Source organism: Antrostomus carolinensis, unplaced genomic scaffold (genome assembly GCF_000700745.2).
Source record: "Antrostomus carolinensis isolate BGI_N321 unplaced genomic scaffold, ASM70074v2 scaffold2983, whole genome shotgun sequence".
Taxonomy (NCBI): domain Eukaryota; kingdom Metazoa; phylum Chordata; class Aves; order Caprimulgiformes; family Caprimulgidae; genus Antrostomus; species Antrostomus carolinensis.
In genome coordinates, this window is record NW_010307061.1 from 9,587 (window position 1) to 36,792 (window position 27,206).

The window sequence follows — 27,206 nt, forward strand, 5'->3', positions numbered from 1 at the left end:
GAATATGTATTAGTTTTCAAAATGAAGATATGCAAACACTAAGGGAAACTATCACAATTCACTCAACAATATACCCATCGCACTCAAATGCCACCAATGCTCTGCTAAACAGAAAGCAACATTGCTCTTTCATTTTACCTTGGCTTAGTTTGCAGAATTAATTTCTGAAAACTTCTTCAAGCTACCTAGAACTATCAATGATGTGAGGAAGGAAGTAATGCCTGCTGAAGCATCCACTGTGACACTGAAGAGCTGTCATATTGGGCACATGACTTCACATATTAATCAAATGAGGAACTGCCTCCTGGCAATGAAAGATTAACAATGTCTCGCTCCTCAGCTCTTTGGAAACAAAGAGAAATTTTTTAAGACACCTGATAAGGGAATGGCTTTTTTTTTTCTTTTTCTTTTTTTTTTTTTTTTTTTTTTTTTTTTTTTTTTTTTTTTTTTCAGTTTGGTACACCTTTTATCCTAAAGCAAGTGTTAGGTATGTGACAAGTCACACACTACTAGTACTGAAAACAAATTCCTACTTGCCCAGACACACCAGCAAGCATCCATGTAGTACTGTAGCTGAGTCCATTCTTCAGAATATTTGCTCCATATTCTAGAGTTATCTTTTGGAATATTCTTAATTCCACCTTATCTTCTTGCATTCACCCAGCTGCAGTCAACAAATGCCTGTAAAGCTAAGAGGTGAACAATGACTACTGGAGAAGGTACAGGGCAAGAAGTTCAACTCTAAATTGTAAAAGTAATGAGCACAGAGATAAAAGCTTCAAAGTAAGTTTTCAGGACAGCACACAAACACAGTGTCAGAGAATCCCACAACAAATCACACAGGGCAGTCTAGACAACACAGTGCTCCAGTCCCCCAAATCCTGAACTAGCAGGGTCACGGCCTAGAAGATCTATGAGGTCAGCTACATCTATCAACACTTTGATGACGTGACTGCATGTTGCGTTCATACCTATAACATGGATAGTATATATTCTATCTGATCTTGAGCCTTTGCTATCTTAGTTTCATTAACACAACAGGTTTAGCAGTACCTGGGATGGATGTACACATTAGAAAAAAAAAAAAATCACAAAACAAATGGAAAGAGATGGAAAACAGTTTAATAGTAAACACGGAATACTTTTCACTGTGATTACATCACTGGCAATAATCACCGTTACTACACTTCCAGTAGTAAAAGAGAGTCAGCTGAAGAAAGCACGTCAAACACATTTACCATATTCCTACTGTAATACTTCAAGTACAGCATAAACAAGTCTTTTGCCTATCTGCATTCTGCACAGGTAAAAGATGTTACTGACGTAACTTAAGTCAAATCCAAAATGGGAGAATTCTTTCTGTTCAATTCTAGACCATAAGAGCCAATCTTTAAACAGTAGGTCCGCTGGGATTCTTAGGAGGACTTCAGGGCTTAACTGTTGCGTAGACTGCAAGAGGAAAAAGAAGCTACTATACTGCATGTCATTCCGTCTTTTCTGTCATAAAAAGCTTGCAAGGTTAAGCAAACATTTCACGTTTTCTGTAGTTTGGTGTCAACTGTTTCCTTGTTTCTCTCTCACAGTGGCTATGAATACTTCTTTGATAGTCTCCTTATCCAAGTTCCTGCCTATAAAGAGAAATAAATTATGTAATTGTATTTCACAGTGTGTTCAAAAAATGCGTGCAAGCAGCAAACTGCAAGTCTTCTCAGTAAAGAAAATGTTTATTATACCATTGAGTGAAAATACAGCAGTATTAACATTAAGCTGCAGGTAACCAGATAACTTCAGATTTTAGAGGCAACAACAGACACCAAGCTGTACAACTAAGGGAAAGGTGGAAAGATAGAGGGGTTTTGGTAATAAAAACACTTTGCAAAGCAGAGAATAACACGTAGGAAGTAACAAACGTACAATCTCATTATTACAAGTTTTTCAGAAAAAAACCCCAGATTTAATATATTTTAATGACTATAGTTGCCATCCTTACAGTTACTGAATATTTGATCAAACATTCAAACCATTTTCATCACCATATTTATAATTATGAATTTTAAAAATAGCATTCATTATGCCAACATAATTGATGATATTCAGTACTTTCTTTTATTTCACTACGGGATTCCTCTCAGCTGGAATATAAAACTGCTGGATGTCTTGATGCACAAACCTTTGACCGAAGGTTACAATGAACATACTTGCTGCTTTTAGGCTGGTTGTTTTTCACGGGAAAAGTCACAGGACTGTATGCTGAAAGAAAAGCTTCTTGAAGTCAAATGAGGAGATACATAATTTCCTCTTACCTATTAGGACCAGTCTATTTGTTCTCTTTTCGTCTTCTTTCCAGGCTACTGCAGTCTCTTCCAGATCGTAGAGCTCATGGACACCTTGCACTATCACCTGATGAGATTTGCCTTGAATAGATACCAGTCCCTTATCAGAAAAATAACTGTTAGGACATACAAACAAACCTTTAAAAATGAAGTATGTAGGAGGGGGGAAAAAATCTTTGAAACTAAGCCAAGCAGGGAAAAATATTCCTGGTAACTCTGCCCTAGTTAGTCAAAATCGTAACATCCATTCTCACATCTCCTTATTTTTTTAAAGACTGATAATTAGACTTTGCCATACTGCCTTCTGTTCCTCATTTGGTCACAATCTAGCACGTTTGAGCAAACCCAAAATGTCATTTGCTACTATGTGACTGGGAATATATGTATGGTGTGTCTATGAAAGACTGATTGCCTATCAAAGACGATGTAAATGAGCAAAAATATTCGATTTCAGACTATTCTGATTAAGCTCTTGTGCTCAGAATTTTCACTATTCTGAAACAGAATCTTTGAATACTGGAAAAAGAACAAACATCTGTGAGGTAAAATGACTACCTACAGAATTAGAAGGGATTACTGTCAGAGTAAGCCCAATAACCTACATACCAAAAGTTATATTAAAAGAGTCTTCATGACTTCCTGTAAAACTTTATAAAATATTCTAGTAGAACACATTCTGTAAAACATGTCTCAAACACCCCTAAAGAAGCAAAAAAAAAAAAAGGTTAAAAATATTTCATGAAAAAAGGTCTGCATTTGGCATATTAATTGGAATTCTATGACTATCACTGCTAAAAGGATATGACTGCAGGTAAGATATAAACATAAAAGCAACAAACCCTGGAACCCGTTCTAGAATTACCTGGGGTTCATTAGCCTTGGTGCATTTGTCTGTGACTGAGGGCCACCACAGAGCTTACACAAGCCTCAGATTTCCAACAGAATTACTTTGACTCCAATGCTCAATACAACAAAAATGTACTTGTGCATAACCAGTACTGTTTTCACACAGCTCAAGATACATCAGTGGCTATTCTCTTCTGTCAGGAGGAAGAAGACAAGGATATTCTCATCTTGTTGCTGAAAGAGCAAGAATACAACCCTCCTTCCAATGAAATGAAAATAATTATGTTGCTACTTATGATGCACAAGTGTTCACAGAAAACAAATCAGAGTGTATTTTCTTGTATTTCTTACAGCCTATCAAATGACAGCCTTGATTCTCATTTTCTAATTATTTATTTGGCTGCTGGTATAAGGAAAATTAAAATATATCCTAACTTGTTACCTATAGTCCTCTCAAAACCACGCAACTGAGAAACATATGAAGTGGCCATGAAGATGAACACTTATGGACTGCATCTTTAAAAGTACAGTCTGACAATACTGAAAAAAAGTTTTAAGTGTAGACCATGACTAGTACTGCACTGCCATGTTATGCCAAATTCAACTTTTTCTATCCATAATGAGAATCACTGGCATATTATGACATCTATAGTTACATCCCTAGATAAGGAGACATTTATGTGAGATGGATGGAACTTTTCAAAGCAATGGAGGTGAAAGGGTTATTTAACTATGACCTGATGATTAACTCTGACACTGCTGCTTGGGACTGTACACCTTCCTCTCAATTCAAAACAAGTAGGATCAATGTCTGCTTCTCTGCCCGTTATCTCCTTTTGAGCTGTTCCACCAGCCAGCAACATAACAAACTGTCTCTACATGGAACAATGAAAAATTGCTATTCTCCATTTTGTCTGCTCTGCTACAGTGATCCAGTAGCACCTTTGATAGGTCTGTAACTGACAGCACAATGCAGTTTTAGGTGTAAAACAGGAAAAGCGCAAAACAATTTGGTCATTTCTGACTAACTTTCAGTCTTATGACATCCATGGTGCGTCCAGTCTTATCTTTCACATTCTTCTCCCATAGAAGATTCTATGAAAAGGAAAAATGTCTTCATGAACAGAATGGCCTGGGAAAATTTTCCATGACAAGTCACAATTTTTCAGTTGACAATGATGTACTACTCACCTGAATAAAGAGATTTAAGTTTTCTTCTTTTATATTTCCGGGAACCTCAAATGTTACTGTAATTATACCCTGCAAATGAAAAGACTCACTTACTATTACTAAACTGAAGAAATATTTCATTACATAGATTTCAAAAAGTGTTCTTTATAACCTGGCCTCAGGAAAAAGTAACTGTATACCCATATCAAATTTGAAAAAAAATAAATAAAAAAATCTCCATTTCTATTGAGCTCTTATTTGTTGCATCATGCTACACTTTTTGGCTCATTGGTGTCTGATGTGATGTTTTATTCCATCATCATCAGAATAATGCAGTTTAAAATTATCAATTTATTACAAAATGAAGGAAATAATGTATCTTAAATTTATTTTTGCCACTATAACCTCTCAATGGAATAGAAGAATATACAGATAATTACTTTCTGTACAACTTAACATTCTTTCAAATGCTTACTGCTTTCAGATGACTAGTCTAACTTAATGGAGAAAAACCCAGAATATAATAGAATAGACTGTTTCAGTTGCAAGGTACCTACAATGATCATCCAGCCCAACTGCCTGTCCACTTCAGGGCTGACCAAAAGCTAAAGCATGTTGTTAAGGGCATAGTCCAAATGATTCTTGAATGCTGACAGGCTTGCGGCATCCAACACCTCTCCAGGAAGTTTGTTCCAGTATTTGATCACCCTCGTGGTAAAGAAATGCTTCATAAGGTCCAGTCTGAACCTCCCCTGGTGCAGCTTTGAACCATTCCAATGCATCCTACCACTGGATGCCAGGAAGAAGTGACCAGCAACTCCTTCTCCACTTCCCCTCCTCAGGAAGCTGTAAAGAGCAATGAGGTCACCCCTCAGACTCCTATTCTCCAAACTAGACAAGCCCAAAGTCCTGAGCCACTCCTTGCAGGACATTCCTTCCAGCCCTTTCACCAGCTTTGCTGCCCTTCTCCGGACGCATTCAAGGACCTTCACATCCTTCTTAAACTGTAGGGCCCAGAACTGCACCTCATACTCCAGGTGAGGCTGCACCAACACTGAATACAGCGGGATGATTTCCACTTTTGACCAGCTGGTTGTGCTGTGTTTGATGCACCCTAAGACATGGTTTGGCCTCTGGGCTGCCAGGGCACACTCCTGGCTCACACCGAGCATGCTGTCAACAAGAACCTCTAGATCCCTTTCTGCAGGGCAGTTCTGCAGCCACTCCTCTCCCAATTTAACTTGTGCCTGACATTATTTCATCCCAGGTGCAGAATCTGGCATCTGGACTGTTAAATTTAATCCCATTGCCCAATACTCCACTCTATCCAGATCCCTCTGCAAGGCCTCTTGTCTCTCAAGAGTCAACAGCATCTCCTAGTTTGGCATCATCAGCAAACTTGCTGATGGTGTGTTCAACTCCTGCATCCAGGTTGTTGATAAATATATTGAACAGAACTGGCACTAGAATTGAACCCTGAGGAACACCACTGGTGACTGGTCGCCAGCCAGATGTAGCCCCACTCACTACAACCCTTTTAGCTTTGCCCTTCAGACAGTTCTTCACCCAGCACACCATGAACTTGCTCATCCCACAGGTGGACAACTTGTCCAGAAGGATGCTGTAAGGGCCAGTATCAAAAGCCTTACTAAAATCCAGAAAAATGACATCCACCATCTTCCTTTCATCCACTAGACTGGTGACCCTATCACAGAAGGATATCAAATTAGTAACAGGACTTTCCTTTTGCACACCCATGTTGGCTGTGCCTGATGACTGCAGTGTTCTTTAAATGCCTGTCAAAAGCAGCAGTATAATCTTCTCCATCATTTTTACAGGAACCAAGGCTAGACTAATATGTCTGTAGTTTCCCGTGTCTTCCCTTACACCCTTTTTGTACACTGGAATCACACTGGCTATCTTCCAGTCAGCAGGGACCTCCCTAGACTTGCAAGACCTTTGGTATATGATCAAGAGGGGTCCTGCCATGACATCCGCTAGCTCCTTTAGTACCCCGGGATCAATCCCATCAGGTCCCATGGATTTGTGAATATTCAGTTGATACAACTCATCCTTTACAATTTCAGCATCCACAAAAGGAAAGTCACTGTTCCCACACTCACAATCCTGTGACTCAGGGGACCAGGCAGCCAAGGTCTACCAGTATTATGAAAGACTGAGGCAAAAAAAAAAAAATGTATTGAATGCCTCCACTTTTTCTTCATCCCTATCAGTCAGATGACCATCTTCAACAAGTACCAGTCCAATGTTTTCTTTAGGCCTCCTCTTGCTATTAACATACTGAAAAGAACCCTTGTTGTTATCTGAAACAACACTAGCCAGTTTCAACTCCAATTGAGCTTTGGCCTTGCATGTCTTCTCCCTGCATAAGTGAACCACAGCTCTGTACTCTTCCTGCAAAGCCTGACCTTCCATAGAACATACAATTTATTATTCCTCTTGAGCTTCACAAGGATTTCTCTGTTCAGCAAAGCTGGTCTTCTGCCCCACTTGCAACAAAAAAAGAAAAACCTGTATTTTTATACAGTAGCTTATAAAAATGTACTTTCCCTCTAGAAAGTTGCTATGATTAAATGTAATTTTCATATATTATAAGCTACATACATACAATGCCTGTATTTTTCCTTTTGAACTGCAAATCTTGGCAGTGAAGTTGCTAGTCTTGAAAACAGCAAAAGGCAATTGTATTCTTCTTTTGGAACTAAAGATTAAATATAAAATCTGCCTTGATATAAACATACATTAAGTACCGAGGGAGCAGGCGGGAATACATTTGAGAATTTAATCTGACATACTAAAAATAACATCAGCATGTGCATACATGCGCTTACAGGATGAATACCTAGTTTCTAGAGTAGAATCTACCTCACTGTTACAAGTTAAATTGTTACTATTTCTTGTGAAAACAATGGGAAGCACACATAGAATGGAAATCTACACATGCTTAACTACTTAGTGAAATTTTATTTCAGCTTTAAAGAATGCAAAATCATGAATAACATCTCCCTGATATCAACATACAGAGATAACATTTGGACAGAAAACCTACAGGATAAAGACTGGCTACAAATTTAGGATTTGATTCTGCAAATATTAAAAAGAGTAGTGCTATGATGTGACTGTCTGGAGTAGTGTAAGCCTATAAGCTATTTTTGAAATAGCTTATACTTACTATATCCATTTAGAATCTATCTACAGCAAAGCACATTCCTATACACATTCAACATAGTCTTCCAAGATCTTAAAACACGCTACCCCCCAACTGAAACCTTCTGAAAAGGTAACATGATTAGCATGTAATGCTTGCAATTACCCTGAACAATCTTGTTGTTACAGAAAGATTGAAGCAGTAGTTTTAGCAATTACCTTATCTAGATGTGCATGTGTTGTCTTTACATGCTCAAGCTTTTTCTGCAAACTGAAAATAAGCAAAGTTAAATGTCACATTTCAGTAGGAGGGACAAAATTATCACTATTTCTAAATTTAAATAACCTCTTCAGTATTGCAGAGCAAAACTAAAATATCAAAGACAGACTGCATACTCAGAATAAGCTTCAACTGTTAATTCAGTTCTCATCTCAAAATAGGTATGTTTAATTATATTGGCTTGCTCTAGTTAATGATTCGTGTTAGAATGCTGGGGTTTTAAAATATAAACACAATTATAATAATGATTTGCAGTATCTTTGGAATTTTATATATTTATACTCCAAGTAGTAAAACACTCTTGCTATTCCTTTGTGTAGGAATAAGAGGCAATCTACATCATTAAAGCAAGAAGTGAAAAATCACTAGAATCTATTTATTAGACACTGACATTTTGAAAATACTTTAGAAAGATTATTTGAAAAGCAAGAAGAAAAAAACGTACAAAGCTGTTGCTTGTAAGAATGAAATCAGTAACACTAAGTGAAATAATGTATCACAGAATTGTAGAATAACAGGTTGGAGAGACCTCAAGGATCATCTGGTCCAACGTTTCTTGGCAAAAGCATGGTCTAGACAAGATGGCCCAGTAACCCATCCTGATGAATCTTAAAAATGTTCAATGTTTGGGAATCTACCACTTCGCTGGGAAGATTATTCCAGTGGCTCATTGCTCTCATTGTGAAAAATTTTCCTCATGTCCAGTTGGAATCTCCCCAGAAGTAACTTGTACTCATTATCCATCTCTTTTCCATTTGACTCCTTGAAAAAAGGGAGTCTCCATCTTCTTTGTAGCCACTGGAACATGGTGACAAGGTCTCTGCTATGCCTTCTCTTCTCAAGGCTGAAAAACAGTTCTCTCAGCCTTTCCTCACATGGCAGGCTTCCTAGTACTTTGATCACTTTTGTGGCCCACCTCTGGACCCTCTCCAGCCTGTCCACATCTTTTTTGTATAGTGGGGACAAAAACTGAACACAGCGTTCCAGGTTTGGCCTGACAAGTGCTGAGGAGAGTGGGATAATGACTTAACTCTGCTGGTGATGCCCTTTTTGATGCAACCCAGCGTCCTGTCGGCTTTCCTTGCCACAGCAGCACACTGTTCACTCATATTGAGCTTGTTGTCCACCAGGACCGCCAGGTCCCTTTCCACAGAGCTGCTCCCCAGCCAGGTAGATCCCAGCCTGGGCTGCACTCCCAGATTACTTTTCCCAGGTGCAAGACCTTACATTTGTCTTTACTGACCTTCATAAGGTTCTTGATAGCCCACTCTTCCATCCTATCAATCCTGTTCTGGTTCATATGTTCTTACTTCTCTCTCTCTCTCTCTGTGGCTCCAGGATGAACTAGCTGATTCACCATAAGAACTCAGGACATGGTTCCTGATCTAATAGTTACCTATTGGCCATAAAGGATATATTTGTATTCCTCTTCCCTTAACTTTCTTTTGGATGCCTATTCTGATACCTCCATGATGCTGTCATTGGTACAGATCTGACTGGTACACTCGAGGAGCTCAAAAGAAACAAACACTGCTTTTCACAGATCAGACAAAAGCCAGTGCTCGCAAAAAGAAAGGGCAGCTGCCCTTTGGATAGTACTGCACCAGTTCATGGGGAATCTCTTAGGTGCATCTCATCTACTAGAGGTTACTAGCTTGCATCTTCTGCAATTTCTTCCTTCTGTGAAAAAGAAAGTGGTCATGTTCTTTTATTGGAAGTGAACAGTGCACGTCCAGGAAAAAAAATGAAGCTGATACTGCCCCAAGTTGCATGTTCCCTCCTTTCCTGTACAACTGCTCCAGTACTTCTTGCTCTCTTCGCTGAAGAATTTCAGCACACAAAGTGAATAGAAAGCCCTTCTCCCCTCACCTCCATTTTTACTTTTCCACTCATCTAGCATGCTGAACTCATATTTGGTTTAAATATATACCCCAAGCAACACAGAACACAGTAACCAGAATTTGCACCAGCTTCATTTGTTGGCAAAACTCAGCCTCTCTCTGTTTTCTATGAAAACTAAGGAGGTCTCCAGTTCTTCATGATGTGAAGTGAGAAAAAACTTGAAATCCTTTATGTTTTAAAAGAACCAGAAAAGAGTGTACAAATCTGCTCTACTACTACTACTACTAAAGTAAAACTTGTATTTTGGGAAAAAAAAGCCAACCAACCATGTACATTGTCTCATTTCACTTTACAAAGTCAAAAAAGCTTTTGTTGCACACATTTCAAGTGGATATCTCAGATTACCACTTATAAAGTGAGAATTTTAAATAAGTGACTGAACTAGAATTTCTAACAGAAGCTCAGATGCAAATATGAGCCAGGATTTGAGTGTCTATTCCATGCATATATTTATACAATGGACATTATTTCTAATAAAAGACAGTGAAATTATCACCATACCTTATTCCAGATAAGCTGTCAAAAGCATGCAGGTCCAAGACATGGGAGAGATCAACTCTAATCAGAAGGAAGAAAGAAAGTTTTTTATTTTTGCTATATTTAAATATTGTGTATACTTGTGTATACTTAAATAATTATTTTTAAATGGTTCTCTGAAGCTTATGTTTGTTTTTCTGTCTATCATTCAAATGCCATCAATCCTTAGCCTTATTTTTAGATGTTGGTGGTTGGTATCATCTCCTACAAGGAAATGCAGTTTTTTTTTACAGGGTAATAGGTAAGCACAGAAACATAATTTTAAAAAAATATAGTAAAATACAAAGTATTTCCAAGAAATATTATAAAATGTCTCATACTGGATGTTTGAATAATAACTGATTTTTTCTAAACGGGAAAAGGAACTCCGAAGTTCTTCCCAGCAATTATTCTGCACCCTTAATATTTACTAATACAGACTCTCAACACACAAACCCCTGGAATATATGTGGCTTCTACTGCTCCACTGTTAGCAAACAGAACTGAAATATGCTATGAGGTAAGTGCTACTATGAAGAATTTCAGCTCTAACATCTGAAACTTAGACAACTAAAAAGTGTCATACAGAACTAACAGCACTGATCATATTTACTTGTAAGAACAGCTACCTATAAACCTGCATAAGAAGCTTTTTTTATAAAAGCAATAGAGACTATAGGTTTCATGGCTAATGGCAATTGTTAATGATATGTGGATGAATACAAGGAACATGAGAGGTTAAAAATACAAAAAAACAACAACAACAAAATCTCTTGAGTGTAGCCAGTATTCTTAAAACTTTTACACTCAACAGTAGTTTTACAGTTTCTAAGATGAAAGGTTTATAATGTAAAATACATAAATAATGCCTCTCTAAAGTTCATGACCAACTCAGTGCTAGTTGTTTCTTCTCAGCAGTGATCTGAAAAATCACACAGAAACACTCAAGAAAGTGTTATAATGGTCCCTTTTACATGCGGGCTTTTGAGGGACAAAACCCCCTAATCAAAGAAGATACATTCTCAAATAACATGTCAATAATTTTATTTATTTTTTTTTTTCTTATTTCACCTTTGGAATGTTTATTCAGAGAGGCAGTACGTGTCATTCACTACAGAATATTTACTAGTAACAGAAGAGTTGTCATTGAGGGCTGCATCTGAGGTCCACTTAATCTAATATCCAAAATTTAATGCTGGCTGGCATAAGACACCAGAGAATGGTACAGATGTGGATACTACATTTCATATATTGGATCTCTTCTTAATGGACATGGACAAGTACTGATTTAACACTCAAAGCATGAAGTTTAATATCCTCTTCAAAATTTCTAGCCACACTGGATACCGCCATCACCTCTACAGAAACTTTTTTTTTCATGTTACAAAAATCTTGGTCTCAAGCTAGCGTGGATTTCCTACGGCAGTCAGAACCATGCACATGCAATTTATCAGCAGTTTAACTTAATCAATAGAGTTCGCTTCTTTTCTCCCTCCAAAGCATTTCACTGACCATTTCTGCATTCTGCCTTGCAACTCAACCAAGGAACTCCTGATCTGCTTTCTCAAAACCACTGTTTGTTCTCAGTAAAATCATCATGTTGCCACTTCTTTGATTTCAGCTGCAAAAATCTATTGCAAATCTTTTTCATATAAGTGTTTTCCTAAGCCCTGATCATCCTTCATTGTTTTCTTCCCCATTCTCTGGCAAAGATAAAATTTCCCATTACTCATAAAAGTTTCAGAATTTTAAAAATTAGTATCATGTTCCCAAATGTCTACTAACCAGGAGGAAATGGAAATGCTACAATTGTATCTCTGCAACTCCATCACTTTGCAGTATTTGTTCTTCATTTGTCTTTCAACCATTCATGCTGCACTCTTAAGTACACACACTACATGAAGAACACACTGCATAGGAGTCATGAAAACTGTAAATAATAGAGAGGTCTTAAAAATAAGATACTCAAATCTGGATATTGTAAAATTAGCCATGAGTAAATATCCAAGATCAAGATTCACCATCAGAATAAAATCTTGGTTAAATTTAACCTGGAGTCGCCAGGACATTCTCACCTCCGCCTACAGATCGAGAAAAATGCCAGCAGCATTATTCTAATACAACTCAACTTTATTAAATACTCACTTATTAATAATGAATTTACAGAATAGGACAAATTTTAAAAAGTCTAAAATTTTGCAGCAGAATCTACAGTGACTATTTACACATTAGAAACTTAACATATCAAAAAAAGCTGTTGAACACTAAAAGCTGATTATCAGAATTGCTCACAAGTTTATCCATATTGGCTGTTTTGAACCGAAGTCCCTAAATGACAATAAATCCATTGAAGAAAATTACTTTTTATGTAATAGAGACACATGCTGGCTTAAGAGAAATGATTTACTGAGGATTACTAGAAGAGTAGTAAATGAATCAGTATGAAACCTCTCAGTAACATAATTTATGATCCCCTCTATAATATTATTTTCATTCTAAGCATTTTTCAAGGGAATTTGCAAGTCAACAAGAAAGGAGCACTAAGTTGTCAAAGCGACTTAAACACTTCACCTTCCTCCTTCAACAATGTAAACAATATGAGAATAATCCTTATAAACAAATGTGATGGTCACTAAAAAGAATGCTTTTCATAGTGCAACTCTTCAACAGCAGGACATAAAACTTCCAGTGATCAGATCACAGACAGAATTTCAAGTAAAGTGAAGTCAATATAAATGTTAACAAAATTAACATTTTTGGAAATGTAAACTGACCTGATCTTTAGATTAAAGTCCAACAAGCACCCATCTTCAAAACCCTGGGTTACCAAATAAAATACATGTTCTACAGTCACTTGTTGATCCTATCTGATCAGCCAACAGCAGCAAATATTTTTCTCTACACTTTCCAACTACATTTGGCAATAAGTTTAAAAAGCTAAGTATACTGTACTAAGATTATGTCTACTATTTTCACTTCAAAAATTACTTAAAAGAGTGTTTCGTTTGTGTGGGGGAGGCCATTTTGGGTAGTGGGGGAAGGGGCTACATTGATGGCCCCTGTGAGAAATTTTGTGAAGCTCCCCTGGCTCCAAGGTGTACCCCAAAGCCCAGGTTGAGCCAATCAGCAATAGGGAAACACCTCTGCAAATCCATATTTATGAGGGGAAGGACTGTCTGGAAAAGAAGAAGGTGGAGAGAACCTGGAGGAGAGGCCATTGACCTGAACAAAAGACAACCATCGGCCTAAACAAAGAGGAGAGCTTTGTTGCTTTGCTTTCAAAGTAATTCTGAGTAACAATTTATCTGCAGCAGCCACCATAAACCAGAAAAATTTTTAAGCTGGCACAACAGAAAAATCCATCACAGTGCACGTGATCAATGATTAGCTCAGATACAAGTCGGTCTTACAAACTGCTGTTTAGTTACAAGATCTGGTAAGAATTTAGAAGAAACTTTTAACGTCCACCTGTAACACTCCCTTAAAAATCTGCTTCATTTTTTAATATGCTGAAGACAATTAAACTACACTTATAGTAGCATTTTTCAGGAACTTTCCAAATGCTATTACTCTATAAATGACAAAATTACTAAAATGCAACTTTAATAAACTTTTTTAAAAGAAGTTATACACTAAAGTGCAGGATGTGAACATTTTTACTTCTTTAAATAAATTCTTTTATCTAAATGCTTATTGGTACAATAAATATTGAGTTAAATATTTCTAATTCAAAAGTTTTCCTTTAACCAAACTGATCTAATAGCATACTAAATCTGTCTCAAAAGAAGCAGGATCTGGCACCTAGTAATAGTGGCCATTTAATACCTTGATCTTTGTGTTGTTAGAATTTTAACAAGTCCATTTATTGACCTAAAATAAAATAGAAAAATCAAAGTTAAATGAAAATGCAACCATAATACATTGCTTGAGCAACTTAACCATAGAGAGCAGCATAAGAAATAGCACCACAACAATAACCTCAACTCTGTTATGAACTTGTTGAACAAACCAACAGATACTCCAACAAGACTTTGTTTTTACGATGTTTTCATAGAATCATAGAATGGTTTGGGTTGGAAGGGACCTTAAAGATCATCTAGTTCCAATCCCCCTGCCGTCAGCAGGGACACCTTCCACTAGACCAGGCTGCTCAAAGCCTCATCCAGACTGGCCTTGAACACTTCCAGGGAGGGGGCATCAACAACTTCCTTGGGCAACCTGTTCCAGTGTCTGACCACCCCCACAGTGAAGAACTTCTTCCTAATATCTAATCTAAACCTGCCCTCTTTCAGTTTAAACCCATTTCCCCTTGTTCTGTCATTAAATGCCCTTATGAAAAGTCCTTCCCCAGCTTTCTTGTAGGCCCCCTTCAGGTACTGGAAGGCCACTATAAGATCTCCCCAGAGCCTTCTCTTTCCAGGCTGAACAGCCCCAACTCTTTTAGCCTATCTTCATACCCTAGTTAAGGGTTGGGGAACTTCACAAGTTCTGACAACAAAATACTACCAGTAAGAATAGCATTTTCCTGTGCCAGACTCCTGGGTCTAAGCATTTCTACTTCTAGAATTCAAACCACTAATACAGTTGTAAATAATTTCAAAATGTCAATGTTTCATTTTGGTTATCACAGAATAATAGAATCCTTTTGATTGGAAAAGACCTCAAATATCATCAAGTCAACCGTAAACCAGGATTACAAGCCTTTGATGATTGTTTTGCTTCAGACCATTGGTTCTTCTACACCCAAGACCATTATTTGGGACTTCTTCCATGCATCTTCATATTCAGTATGAACTCAGTATCTACTAGCAGGTTCTTTTTCCCTGATGCTAATTCAGAAAAATGGAAACAGCTGACCAAAAATATAAGAATGTGGACACTTGAGACAAAGTCGCCAGTAGGTAACATCAGATCTTGCCTAGATAGGCAAACTGCTAAGCTTGTGTAAGCACATAAAAGTACTGAAATAGCTTTAGAATAGGGGCAGTCTTTTTCCCTGCTGAGCTATTTATGCCAGTGTAATCTTGAGATCTAATTTCTGTATTAACAGCAAGAAGGAAGTAACTATGATTAAATAAAAATAACCTTTGAGCCAGTACGGTGTTACACTTATGCCAAAAGTTTCATACCTGACAGATGTTCTAACTTTATTCAATTCTTCCTCTGAAACCAAATCTGTTTTATTGATGATGATAAGATCAGCTAATGCAATCTGCCTACATATTAAGAACAAAAAAACAAACAAAAAAAAGACAACATGAAAAAATACTTTTCCTGTAAGGTAGAAACATCATCTCTCCCATAACTATAAGCGTTGTTGTTAGTACAGAAAGGCAAGCATCAATCAAACTAGAACATCATGGAATATGACTACAGTACAACTGCCTTCTTGAGGTGCTCTTCTGTGCCATGACAGGAATCTGCCAAGCCACAGAAGCTTGCTGGTTTTTGGGCAGGTTTTTTGTATGTTTGTTTGTTTCTAAAAAGAAGTAATCTAATCCACAATCCTTCATAATTTATGAACTTCACAGGGCTCTATTTCTCTTGCACGTACTCTTTGCAAAGTCATACTTAAAATCTCTTTGCTTTATGAAGACTTCTGTTGTTACAATTATCCTTAATCACCGTGTCTCCATAACCAGTAAAAAATACTCCTCTATCTCCAGTTCTACTTCAAGCACCTGGTATTTTCTAGCACGCAGTTCTTTCTTGCCCCCAACACAGGTGTTTTTCCTTCACTTATGTAAAACCTCATCCCTCTTAAAATATGTATTAGAAAAGTCAGATCTTGGCAAAAAGACGAAACAGAGCATGAAGTCACTTTTCTATTTTCTACCTCATTACACCAATCTACCCTGTTTAAAAGCAAAGGAAGAGAGAAAAGCCTTATAGAAAAAAAGAATCCATAAGCACAGTTCTTAATTGTGGTATATAAAATTAATTTACACATCCATACCGAGATGCTTCATTGACAAGGTCTTCTGGCTTTTCCTCTGTCAAGTGCTAGACAAAAATTAAAACAATTGGATTAAGCATATTAAAATATTTAAATTCATTTGCAGTTAAAGGAAGTCAAAAACAATTCAGCTGAGTTATATTTTTCAACAAGGTATTGAGAAACGTTGCATCTAGAATTTTTCTATAAAATGATGGTGACAAAGTACTTTTATATATTTACCATTTCAGAAGCTTATAATTTATTTTATGAAAACATATATTTTTTAATGAATTTTATTACTACAATGCTAAAGGATTGGAAAACTGTATTATAGTATTTATTTTTAATTACTTTTCAGATTTATTATGAATTTTAAAAATTACCATGACATATAGCAATTATTGAAAAATGTACCCAAAAAAATGGAAGTACAGTAATTTTTCTCATGAGTGTGATGTTGACTAACTGTTAAAGATGAGTTGGGTTTGCAGTACAGGATTTCATATACATAACTGCATACTGCTTTTCTCTGAAAGATCTGACAAATTGTACTTTTACAATAAAAATTCTTAACTCTTTTTCTGGGTTTGTATGAATAAACCACTACTACTTGGCAAGTCTGCCCAACATCAGTGCTTGCAGACTACTCAGGCTGTAACTAGGCAGAAGAGTCAGTCAGCCTTGACTGAAGCAGCAGCTTCTGGTCATGCTGCAGGACTTTAGTATCTCAATCATCTGCAGCTTTGTGCTCCACCTGTTTGCCCAAACTAATGTCCTTGCAGAAGAGTGAGTGAAAGGGATAAAAAAAAGTGCCCACATCTCAAGCATCCGTGTGAAGTTTAGCAACATAAAGCCTTACTTTCCTCAATAATTTAGGCAGAACAACAGACTTTACACTGAAGCAGCAAAGGTCCAGCTACAAGTTATTTTCTGCCCACTCTGCCACAGAGGCAGCAGTCTCCAGGAGAGAAGCATCACAGGTACCTGGAGGCAGCAAAACTTTAAATTGGTGCTGTAATATTACTAAGAGCTCCTCTTATACCTTACACCTCTGGGAAGATTAGAGAGTCCTGTGCATTTCTTCATCAGTCCTAATGTACCAGGAATATTATTTTAAAATTTGGTTTTAAAGACACAAGAATACCAAATGAAGTGGAATTGTCATGGGAAATTTTCATGGGGCAGAGTGGGGAGGAATAAAAAAAATCCCCATTTCCTGATTGTGCACAACCTAAGCAGAGCATAACAGGATGACTGGGAGGGAACCTCTCCTCTGACCTTTTCTTTGTAATCCTCCGTGTATTGATTCTATTGAATTAAGTGTTATCAGATTTGTTGCCCTGAAAAGGACAATGCCAGTAGCACAGATGTCAAGTCCTGAAAGTAGAGCACTGTCACTTCAAGCTGACAGCTGTTTGCCTGTGATTAAAAAAAAATGAGTATTTCAGATTGCTGGGTGACAAATCCATCAGAGTGGTAAGGGATGATATCAATTACCACTTCAGTTTCTATTTGGCTGACTGGTCACAGGTACTATGTGTCAGCTTTTCTTGTGATGGGTTGGTTCTTTGAAGCATGACACCCTTAAATTGCTGCCTATTATCTCAAGCCTTTATAGCTTTCAGAATTCTTTGAATCGCAAGCAGATGTTGAGGTCAAGCTTTTCAACCAGAGAAATTGCACAAGCTAGCAAGTCCTTTATACAAAGAAGAAGTTATTTACTTGGTATATAACTGAGAAAGTCTGAAGTTTCTATTATCCTGAGTGGATGTCAGTGTTGTACAGGTTTACTGAATGTAAGAGTTTTCTGCGAGCTGTCAAAGATAAAAATGGATAGAAAAGCTGAATGCTTCAAAGCATTTTTGTGTTGCTTCTGACATATTACTTGAAAGTTTAAATAATAAAAATTTTATTTTTAAAACAGTAATAATTCAGTGCTGCTATGTGCAACAAATTTATATTTGTTTCGAGCCAATAAATCAGCACTGCATAAAGAGAAAGATAAACAGAACAATATTTTTGCAATTAATAAAACACATCTGAATTAGCATGAAGGCACTCAGCTGAAAAGGGGGTTGACTTAAGACATGATGTGTTTTCTTGTGATAGTTAAGCTGATTTAAAAGTCGGTTCCTGCTTAAAAGTGCAAACCAGCCCTCAGCCCCTTCCCTTCATTCTTCTCCCAGCTCCTCTGCAACACCTCTGGCAAAACACGATGGCTTAACTCGCCAAACTGGCTTGCTATGGGGTTAATTAGTTCCGTCCTGCTGCAGTACAAATTGACGGGAGGACAGGGCTGCCCCCTTTTGGTACATCAGCTGTTAGATCAGCTCAACTGAAAACAGAAACCCAAACAGTCCAAACAAAATGAAGTCTTAAAACAGGGGGATCATTTCCTTATTTTTTAACCATTATTCTTCAGTTTCCTCTGATTTTTGCAGCTATTGTGTATTAAAAATACTTTCACAGCGTGATGGGATTTTTAGATCATGGAGGCATCTTTTCTTATGGTCACTTTTATTTTGAATCCTGCAAAATCAATACCTAATCAAAGTAGTCACTTCCTAAATCACTGCATTGCAAATAATTATTTTTATGACTAGCTATTAAAAAAGTGTTGATCTATTTGATTTAATCACAATTTCTGCTGTTATCCAACTTCACTGTTCTACAGGTCTGTTCTTACACAACAGTTTACATAGATCACTCTTAATACATGCTCTTTTTGCCTGCTTCCATGTAATGAAGTAATCTTTTAATCTGAAATGGTGCCTAGACACCTGGCACTCTCTTCTCTTGTCACCACAGTTGCCATTACATTAGCACCTTTCCTGATTTGAGCCCTAACTCACTTGTTACCACACTGCTGTCAAATGTCTGTTCTTATTGCTCTCCTTCCAAGTAACATGGACCTATGACACTCTGTAAGACAAATTTCTCCACTGTTTTACAGTAATGCTAATACCTCTTTGGAATGCAACCAAGATTCCCAAGTGAAGTGACAGAACTAATAGGCATCAGGTAATCAGCAACCTGACAACTCTTAGTAGACTTGCCGCTGTGTTGGTAAGAATCTGAATTCCTATGAATATCAGTACTTCCTTGTTCCCATTCAAAATATACTACTAATGTACCACAGCAACTGAAATACATCCTTATCCATTGTAAGAATTAAAGCAATTGTAAAAATATAATTAACCCAAATGAACATTATTGCAATAGCTGTGCTAATGTTGCAGTTTTAAATCAAGTAACAAATCCAGTAACTTGCCTGCAATCCATGCTTTGCGTCAACAACTGATACAATACCTAAAAGAGAACATTAAAATAGAATACAAATGTGCTGGAGGCAGCTAACACTTTAACAACTTGAACTCTTCCTGTACAATTACTGAAGTAACAGTATCATCACATTTACAACTGTTTATAACACTTTCAATGCTTCCAGTATATCTGAACATTAGACTTGTCATGTAATTAGTTTCTTACTGTAACTCGTATCTGTGGTAAAAAAATGTCTACCAAACCAGGTGAGAGAAATTCTCACAAGGTGGATGCCTTTCCTCCTTCTTCCACAACAGCGAATTGGCAGAGGTATGCTTTCACAGCTTACCAAAACAAATTAAGGAGACTGACTGAGGTACACAGTTATTCTGATTGCACATGACCAGGAATCTGCAATTCTCTGTCAGCAACTTAGGAAGCTGTTTCCTATTCAACTGAATGTTTCCTTGGCTAGATGAGTATTTACAGACTGACCAAAGTGTTAGTAGGATTTTTATTTTTTTTAAACAAAAAAGTAGGGTTTATTCCCTACATTTAAAAAAAAACCCAAACAAACAACATTCAACATGCTCTTTAACTACATATAGTGATGATCTATGTTACAGTAAACTCAGATTTTTAATGGAACACAGCAAATACTAAAGCTAAGAAGAGTACAATAGGCATAGAAGCCAGAAAACAAAAAGCAATAGAGTCCAGATGTTGACAAGAGTTGAGAAAAAAAGGAAACAATTTAGGAAACACTGCATTGGGGGAAAAAAAAAATAAAAAATGAGAACTGTAATATTACCACTAAGTAATGTTTCATAATATCTGCCTAATGACCTTTTTTCCCCCCCATTTAAACCACAATCAAGATCTCTCCATATCTGATTCCTTAGCAAAACATTACACAACTTCTGTTGGATTTAGCAACCTGAAACAACCCACCAAGCAGATAAACAAACATCAGAATAAGCAAGTGGATCTCTGTGGTCAAGTCTGGGGATGTGAGAACCACTATCAAGTATTGAAAACATTCTGTGAAACCTTTACTTAAATGATAAGGATACATTACACTAAATCCAGATACAGAATGCCAATACATTGGAAAACAAGCTTGCACTTCTTACCATCAAGATAGATGTCACTTCCCAGTTCAGAATCAACCCAGAACATGGAGGCCACAGCTCCTAAGAAGTGAAATACATTCAGTTGCCAAATTGACATTTTCCATCAATATTCAAACATTTCATAGGAAAACTCTCTTTGCAGTGCTGTACTCAAAACTCCACTCTTCCAAACTCAGGAAGTATCACAGATATCAAATACCCAACCACACATTTGATCTAACAACAGTGACCAAAGCATTTTACTTGTGTGCATGTCAACGGTTATGACTGCAAAAAGATTTTAAACTCTTACAATTCCAGATGCATGGAAGTTGTCTAAATTACTTTTACTCAGTAATATAAATTATCCGTCATTACTATACTCCAAGGCTCCCTCATTTCTAAAAAAACCTCCCTCTCTTGACCTTTCAGAGACTGTTTCTAGGTCATGTCACACACATACACACAAAAAAGGAGATAAAAAAGAAGATAAAACAGTTAAAGAAAAATGGAATTGGCGCATTCGGGAGAAATCAGCTCCTTCCCAGGGACTTTTTCCAGTGGTTTCTATAAACTCTCCCATGCAGTTTCTTACCTGAAGATGAAGACAGTCAAGAAAAAATAGATATAGAAAATAATGTTTTCCTCAGTTATCTTGTGTCTGCACACTAAAGCTTCTGGCTTTAGATAATTTTGGGGTAGATCAAGTTAAGAAATATCTAATGCAGGTTCAATGTGCAAAAAGAAACTGTAGTGAGAGGAAGTTTACAAGGGTAAATCATGTCTGATCAATCTGTGAAGGCTATACCTGGCCTTCTGTGGAAAAAATACTGTATCTGTGGACAAGGCAAGAGCACTGTATGCCATTTACATAATCTCTAGAAATTTTTTCAACACTGTCTTTGAAGATATTCTATTAACCAAGTTGGGACATTACCAGTCTGAATGGAAAGAGAACTAGGTAAAACTGGTTAGACTGTTAAGCTCTAAAGGTTGCAGTTAATGAAGCTGGTAATAAGCCAGATACTGCAGGCGTCTATCCTAGGACCTGTCCTGTTCAACATCTCTACCAGGAGCCCATGAGTGGATGGATGGAAGACATGACTGTCAAGTTTGCAGAAAACACCAAATTCAGAAAGGAACAGTTGATATACCTAAGGTCACAGCTAACTTTCAGAGGGACCTGGCCAGGCAGAAAGGAATGGCCAACAAGAATCTGATGAAATTCAGCAAGGAAAAAGGTTGAGTAACACACTTAAGAACAAAGAGCACCTGGCAATGATACAGGATAGGGACAGATTGGCTGGGGAGCAGGTCTACAGAGAAGTCTCTAGGGGTCCTGGCAGGCAGCAAGCCGAGCAAGCAGTGTGCCCTCAGATCAGTGAAGGCCAAAAGCATCCAGGCTGTTAAAAGAGATGTAGGGCTGAGGGAGGTTATTCTCCTCTATTTACCACTTTCAAGCCCACATCTGGCTAGTATTTCCCATACAGGAAAGACATCAATAAACTGCACTGAGTTCTGCATAGGATCATCAAGACAGTTGAGGCCAGAGCACAGGTCCTACAAAGAGAGGTGGGGGAACTGGGTTCATTCAGCCTTGAGAAGGGATAGCTTCTGGAGAACCTAACAGCAGCCTCCCTGGTACCTACAGGTGAGTCACTGAGAAGACTGAGGGAGGCTGTGGTAGAAGGATGAGAGACAACTGTAGTAAACTGAAGTAAGAGAGGTTAAGACCACATGTATCAGAAAAATGTTCTTTCACCATGGAAAGGCAGGCATAGAACAGGTTACCTGGAGAGCTTGTGACATGTTTATCCTCAGAGGACAGAGATATATGACTGTATCTCAAACAACCTGGTCTTGTCTTATTAGCTGACCCTGGTTTGGGCAGGATGTTGGACCAAAGACCTCCTAACATCCCTTACAAACTGAATTATTCTATGATTATATGATCCTAGTATTTTCTACATGTTAGGCCTCAACATCCACTGAATTTCCATCCAGATGAGGTGCTTCTGGAAAAATGAAAAGTGTAGCACTCTCCCTTCTTTGTACAGTCATTTGTATTTCTTCAGCATGTAAAATGGAACATACTAAACTGATAAGTGCTAGCAAAAAGAGTCTGTAAGGATTTTGACAACTGGGACCATATCCTATCAACAGCTGGAATCTGTGACCCGATTCCTCTGTACGACACATGGCTTAGGAGTACACTACTCCTGTTTTCTGCTAAAATGGCCCTGTAAAGCAGATTCTAGCAACAGGATGTGCTGTATGTTTATTTTTAAAAAGCCCGTGATTGTTATGAAACAAAACAACATATATCAGTGCCACAATATGAAGGACAGGAGGAGCTGACAGTAATGACAGTCCTTGGTTTTTTTCTATTATCAGATCCTTACTTACTGTCAGTCTGTCTAAGATTATTAAGCACACCAGACAAAAAAAAAATCAGTAACCAAACTGATTCTAACACCTAAAACTGTCCACCTGAAGTTATAAGATGTAGTCCTCCCAGCTTCACTCTATCAACACCAAACACCTGTCAGTTTTTCACAGTGCTTACTCATGCAAGATACAGCAAGGGCCACATCTAATGGTTTGCTGGTATCTATCAATTTTTTATTTTTTCCAAAAAGCATAACAGTTTTCCAGTTTGACTCAAATAGAATCTGTGTGTAACAGAGGTCAAATCAACGTCCTTTCTTTTGATGAAAATTACTTTACCATTACAACTACTATTTAGCTTTGAGCTGGAAAGAGTCAGTCTCCTAAATGGGAACCAAGTGAATTTCTGATAAGAACTCCTTCACTCTCAATCAATAATACATTTTTAATTGACATGGTTCAGAGAAAATTGTTTTAGATAGCTATTACTAACAGAAGCTCAAGTTTAAATACCTTTTATAATAAATATCATTAAAGAGACACAAGGAATTTTAAAGATCTATTATCGCTCTGTACCAGAAAAATGTTTGAGTCTGTTTCGCAGTATATTTTACGACTTCACAAAATACAGGGCCTATTACAGCCAGTGTAACAATACTTCAGATGCTAACAGTTTATACTGTAGAAGGAGCAATGCAGAACAGCAAAAGTCTACTGAAAACTACTAATATATTTTAACTGGATTTCTGTTAAGCTTTAGAGTCAATTCAGAGCAAATTCAAAAAAAACAAAACACCCAAGAAAACAACCCCACCCATAACACTGCTCCTGTACCTTATCCAATTCAGTTTTGGTTTATGCAGCAATCAAAGCACGTACCTGAGAAGTCACCATTTCATAGTACATTTTGCACAGTGAAGTGACTGGTGAGCAAATAAGCACTTCATAAAAACAGAGTAATTACCATGTTTATGAAAACCATAATGTGAACTACCTGGATCTGCCAAACCAGTTGTTTCTAACAATATATAGTCAAATTTCCCCCTCCTTTGCATCAGGTTCTCAATAGCCTTCACACCATTATCCCTGTAAAAAGAAACAATTAAACCTGAGAACAGAGAAAACAGGCTAAAACATGCATAAACATGTACCTTCTCATGCAGAACACAGTGTCAGTACAATCAAAGCAAACGCCTGAGTCAGGACTTAACAGCCTACAATGAAAATTCAGTCATCAAGCTGCTGCTCTATATTAGCCAAATTGTAGTTTTCTTTCATGTTAGTCTGAAAATAATACTTGCTACTCCCAACAGGCATAATAAAGGTGATTTAAATGACGATTTGTTTACTGGAAGCCCTGTAAAGGACAGCAGGGCTGCATAAATATGTAACTATTTGGTTTGGCAGCTGAGATTACAAAAAGAAAAGAGCTGTGTGGAGGAGGAGGATAGAGGAACTGAACCATGTTGTCCTGGCTTTCCACCTCACCTACAGCAAAATTAAGATGTGTCATTTACTTAAATCTCAGTTGAAGTCAGCCCAAAGCAGAAATGTATGGCATTTGATATAAGAAACCAAGGTATATAAAACACAGCAGAAATGGCAGCATTCCATATATAGCAGTAGAACACAATGCAATAAGGTCTTCCATTTTCCACTTACTATCTGAATTTAAGGATTAGGACAGGTTCTTCCAAATTTTCAGGACAAACAGGCCATCACCTTTATTACAAACCTAGCACAAACAACCCAGCATTCAAACAAACAAACAAACAAAGAAACAAACGTACTCCTGCTTTTTTTTTTTTTTTAACCTGACCATCAGCTTACAATTTGGAACATCGTGTTTCACTAGGTGACCAAAAGGTTCTCCCTCCAGCATTTCTGAGGTATACAATATTCAAGTATTAACTGGCATACAGAGAAAGAAACACAGAGTAACTAATGTGGAAGTTAGGAAACCCGAGTCCTAGTTCCAGCCTCCCTGAATCTTTAGCTCTCTATATAAAAACATATAATACTAGCAGAAGAGGGAGAGCCCCCTACCCTACAGTACCACAGTGGTATGTAAGTTGCTATTTAGATTATTTTGCTGAAAGACACCAAGTTCACATCCAGTGAGGCAGCAAAAAGAAATAAATTTTTGTCTTCCAAATTCCAATGCTTGTTTTATCTGACAAAAGAAGTCTCAATCAATACCACCATCAGTTTTCGGAATCAAATCCTGGATATCTTCTCCTTTCTTTAATTCTCCCAAAACCCACTATAAGAAATTGTACAATAGTCCTTCCTTACTTCACTGAGCAGCACAGGCAGCCATTTCTGAGCTCCAGCCATTCTTCATAGAGCTCTCCGCCCTGACTGATTGCCAGGGATTTCTCCAAGGCACTTCCTGGAAATATAAGTAGTACTGTAATTTTATTCTACAAATTTGCATGACAATGCCTGCAAGAGATACAAAAGATTGATTCAAGTTGCTATATATTTTTACTCTTGGATTATATTTTTTTTCTTCTAAGACCATGTTTCTGACATGTTCTTTAGAAATTAGTATTTTCCATTTTATGAGAATTTAAAACCCAAAGTCAGGCTGGTTCTACAAAGAACAAAATCCAGAGTATGAAAGTACAGTGTAAGTGCCACAAACTTTGCTAAAAGAAAGGGAAGCCAGTCTCTACCTCTATATTAAATAAAGGCTCTGTCTATACATTTTACTTTAGGCTCCATGACCAGAAGAGCGGCATGCATCCTAGTTGATGAAAACAAACAAACAAACAAAAACCCCACCACCAACACAGTGCAAACTGTAAGTGACGCTGACTATGGTACGAATATGAAATTAGAGCCATAACAGTTAAAAATCCTGAGAAGGAAAGCAAAGAGTTCCAAGAACCACAGACACCAAGAACAGGTCTCCCTACTTTCTTGGTCTAGGATAATCTGTGATCTGTAAGTTGCTGAGGGAAAAGGAAAGAGAAGAAGATATTATCTAACAACATGTTATTTTTATTTCCATTTGCTTGAAACTGAGTGGGAGAAATGGAGGTAGAGCACTTCCCACAGGGCAATATATTAATCTACTTGACTCTGAGGGGCTGAATTTATGACCAAAACAGACAAATGCACAGCATTATTTTATGAACACCAGCCGAAAGACTTTTTGCCCTTCTGAAGACTATGATGTGTGTCAATAATTTCAATAATGCATTCAAAATTACAGTGTTCTAGATTTACAGAAATTGTACATATCTGTCATTTCACAGCTAAAAAAAATTCTCTGCAGGTTTACATACCTTCTCCAAACTCATTCAGAATAACTGCTATTCTTTTATTATGCTGTTCTGTCAGTATGTAATTTAGAAGAGTTGTTTTCCCAGCTCCTAGAACACAGACCATATTTCTATTAAAAGGTTAAAAAAGCTTAAATTTTCAAATAAAAAGCAAATGTGCACAGGGACACTTCAAACAAATCTGATCTCTTCTGAAATACAAGTTTTCATTCGTGTATCCTGCATTATATTGTAACACTGCAAAAATTAATTTGCAGAGATATTTGACCCCATGGAACTACCAGCAAATTAAATCTCAGCTTTAAAAGACCATTCACTAAGTGTCAGTGCTTAATAAACTTACAAGTCTCTTATCAGCTGGGCAGTCCTTTCCCAGAGAACTCATTTTATGATTCTCTTAACCAAGGGCACACTTAATTCTTCTTCCTCCCAATGCTTTTTCTGACATCAGTAATCACTGATGTACTACTAAGTACCATTAGATGAGATATTGTTAAGCGAGGTGTTTGCAACTTCCGTAATACCACATTACTAACAGTTGCATCCCATGCAGGAGATCACAACTAGGGCAATTTGGTAGAGCAATCTCCCTTCCCTGCCCTTAAGAGTTTTCTGTGAGAGCATGATGCAACAAACTTACAAGTTTTAGAACAGTGCTGGCGATCCTAAATTTAACCAGCTCTTCACCGTATAGAAATATATCTGAAGGTCCCAATAACCGTGTTGATTTAAGAAAGGGAAGCCAAACCTCACATTCGTAAGATTGCAAATCTGTCTGCATTTAACTGAGGCAAACACATGACACTATTCTGACACCAAGCGGCTAAAGCCAATTTGTCTAACATGACAAATCGGACCCTGAAAGCAGGCCGGCAAAAGCAGCAGCAGCAGGAGCCTACACAGCTGTAGAAAATCGTTCTGAAAATCGAACAGGAACCGCGGTCACCAGGAGCGGCGTGAGGGCACCGCGCTGGAAAGGCGGAGCAGAGCGGAGGGAGC

At 37.5% G+C, this 27,206-nt stretch overlaps 1 protein-coding gene across 1 annotated transcript; it reads right to left on the minus strand.

Moving 5' to 3' along the window:
- Positions 1-1,554: 1,554 nt before the first annotated feature.
- Positions 1,555-26,313, minus strand: ZNG1A (Zn regulated GTPase metalloprotein activator 1A). The gene is made up of 14 exons (XM_010165287.2): positions 26,211-26,313; positions 25,213-25,309; positions 23,912-24,003; positions 20,551-20,610; positions 19,425-19,462; positions 16,172-16,218; positions 15,345-15,431; positions 14,041-14,085; positions 10,201-10,257; positions 7,737-7,788; positions 4,371-4,439; positions 4,209-4,274; positions 2,304-2,433; positions 1,555-1,628 (listed from the first exon to the last, which is right to left on the minus strand). Exons 1-14 carry the CDS (start codon positions 26,311-26,313, stop codon positions 1,555-1,557), a joined length of 1,017 nt encoding a protein of 338 aa, XP_010163589.2.
- Between the last annotated feature and the right edge of the window lie 893 nt (positions 26,314-27,206).